The sequence below is a fragment of the Micropterus dolomieu genome, unplaced genomic scaffold (assembly GCF_021292245.1).
Source record: "Micropterus dolomieu isolate WLL.071019.BEF.003 ecotype Adirondacks unplaced genomic scaffold, ASM2129224v1 contig_8880, whole genome shotgun sequence".
Taxonomy (NCBI): Eukaryota; Metazoa; Chordata; class Actinopteri; order Centrarchiformes; family Centrarchidae; genus Micropterus; species Micropterus dolomieu.
In genome coordinates this window covers 1-2,143 of record NW_025737866.1, presented here as the reverse complement: position 1 = coordinate 2,143, position 2,143 = coordinate 1, and the positions used below count along the sequence as shown (strand labels likewise).

General features: G+C 43.3%; 1 protein-coding gene across 1 annotated transcript; it reads left to right on the top strand.

Moving 5' to 3' along the window:
- Positions 1-141: 141 nt before the first annotated feature.
- LOC123965217 (ecto-ADP-ribosyltransferase 5-like) lies at positions 142-983 on the top strand. The gene is made up of 2 exons (XM_046041794.1): positions 142-165; positions 318-983. The coding sequence occupies exons 1-2, from the start codon at positions 142-144 to the stop codon at positions 981-983; spliced, it is 690 nt and encodes a 229-aa protein (XP_045897750.1).
- Positions 984-2,143: the final 1,160 nt, after the last annotated feature.

The window sequence follows — 2,143 nt, the reverse complement described above, 5'->3', positions numbered from 1 at the left end:
AAACTCTGCAGGCAGCCATGAAGCATACTGTCTGACAGCGGTGCAGGAATGAATCTGGCGAGTCTCAGGGCTCACAAGCAGTATATTCAGTATTCACGAGTAGCAGGACAGTACATACAGGTAGTGATGAGGGAATAGAATATGTATGAGAGCTGGTACCAACATGTAAGTTGAGTCTAGTACAAGATTTGTGTTTGCAGAAGTACAGAATGTCTCAGCAGCAAAAGTATCATAAAGTAAGCTACACTTTGTTAAAGCGGTGCAAACTGCATTTAATTCATGACCTTCCTTCCCATCTGTTCTTCCTTCCCCTCCAGATCAGTTACATCTTCAGTCTGCGAGATGCTAACCAGGTCATCCCATTGAACATGGTTGAAGATGCTGTTGATGACATGTACTTTGGCTGCAACGAAACAATGACGGAAATGATCAAAGGCAAATACTTCAAAAGTGAAATGAAAAATAGCCAATTTGCAAATGTCTGGAAAAAAGCAGAACGTTGTGCAAACAAGAAACTAGAACCAATCGATAAAGGGGAGGAGGCTCTAACTAAGGAGCATAAGCAAGCAATCTGTGTTTATACATCTGATGATCAAAAGTTTTATCGTATATTCAACGAAGCAGTCCGGACCAACAGAACAAATTATGGAAAATCCTTTGCATTCCACTCCTTACATTTCTGGCTAACATCTGCCGTTCAGATCCTCAGTAACAACAAAAAATGTCACACAACTTACCGCAGAACAAATCTTGTGCTTTCTGGCAATGTCAACGATATAATTCGGTTTGGTTTCTTTGCCTCCAGCTCTAAAAGAACAGACCTGAAGAAATTTGGTAGTAAGACATGCTTTCAAATTGAGACCTGTTTTGGTGCTTTTCTGAAAAAATATCCATCCCTTAAAGATAAAGAGCAAGAGGTCCTCATCCCCCCCTATGAAATGTTCAAGATAACTAAGAAACTGGAGAACAAATACAAATACTAATATAAACTGCCACGTGGCAAAAATGCATAATTAATAAAAGACTCGTGGTTCTTCTTCAACTGGTGCAGCAAAGCCAAAACTAAGTTGAGAGTTTAGTCTTCAGATAACTATGTGCACATAGAAGTCATGCTTGGGAGTTCTTTAATTATTGAAGGATATAGGTTTTCATTCTTCCCCAACATGTTATACTGTACATCAACATGAGCAACGATTTCTAAAAGGCATTTGTGATGTGTTTTTTTCATTTATCTGCATTTCTATAGGCAAAAAAAAAAGTTTTGTTTAGAAATTTTCTGAATTAAATCAATAAATTTCTTAACAATAACGTTTGTTTCGTTTATCTTGGTGAAAAGCAGTTAAGTTAATGTACCAACAAGTTGATAGATGTGAACATCATTCACTGTCAAATAAGTCTCTTTTTCACAATGGGGATTTAATTAGAAATTGGGATTGTGGATAATGTTTTACATTACACATAGGCCTGTTGCCTTTACTTGCAATCATGTGCCTCGTGCCCACCTGGGTCCTGTACCACGAAGCAGGATTTGAGCTTATCGAGATAACTTCGGGGTTAATTCTGGGTTTTCAGTACCACGACGGTGGTTCACTTTACCGTGGTAAATTATGCTCAGGGCTGGATTGGTGGTCTGGCATACCGGGAAAATGCCTGGTGGGCCGACGTATCTTTGGGGCTGGTGTAAAGTAAATTATTTATTTATATAACTGGGCCAACGACCGGACCATAAAGCATAGACAGCGGCCCATTGGGTGATTCTCTATACTGACACTGGGCCGGCCCAATCACATCTCTCACTAGCCCCCGCCCCCTCTGCTCTCTGTTCCTTGCCTTACGCCGATAGGTTTGCTACCGGGGCTGCAGTAGCTTCAAGATCAGCTGCAGGACCCTGCGCAGAGCAGCACAGACACCTGAAGGAGTAAAGGAGAGCTGGGGCCGCTGACAGGCAGAGGAGGAGGCTGTGTTAGCGAGTGACAGGGCTGAGAGAGAGAGAGCAGGAGGAGAGAGGAGGTAAAGCGGTAAGCATGAGTAGCTCAACCTGTAGGGAGGGAGCAGGGAGCAGGGAGGGGAGCAGGGAGCAGGGAGGGGAGGGAGCAGGGAGGGAGCAGGGAGCAGGGAGGGAGCAGGGAGCAGGGAGGGGAGC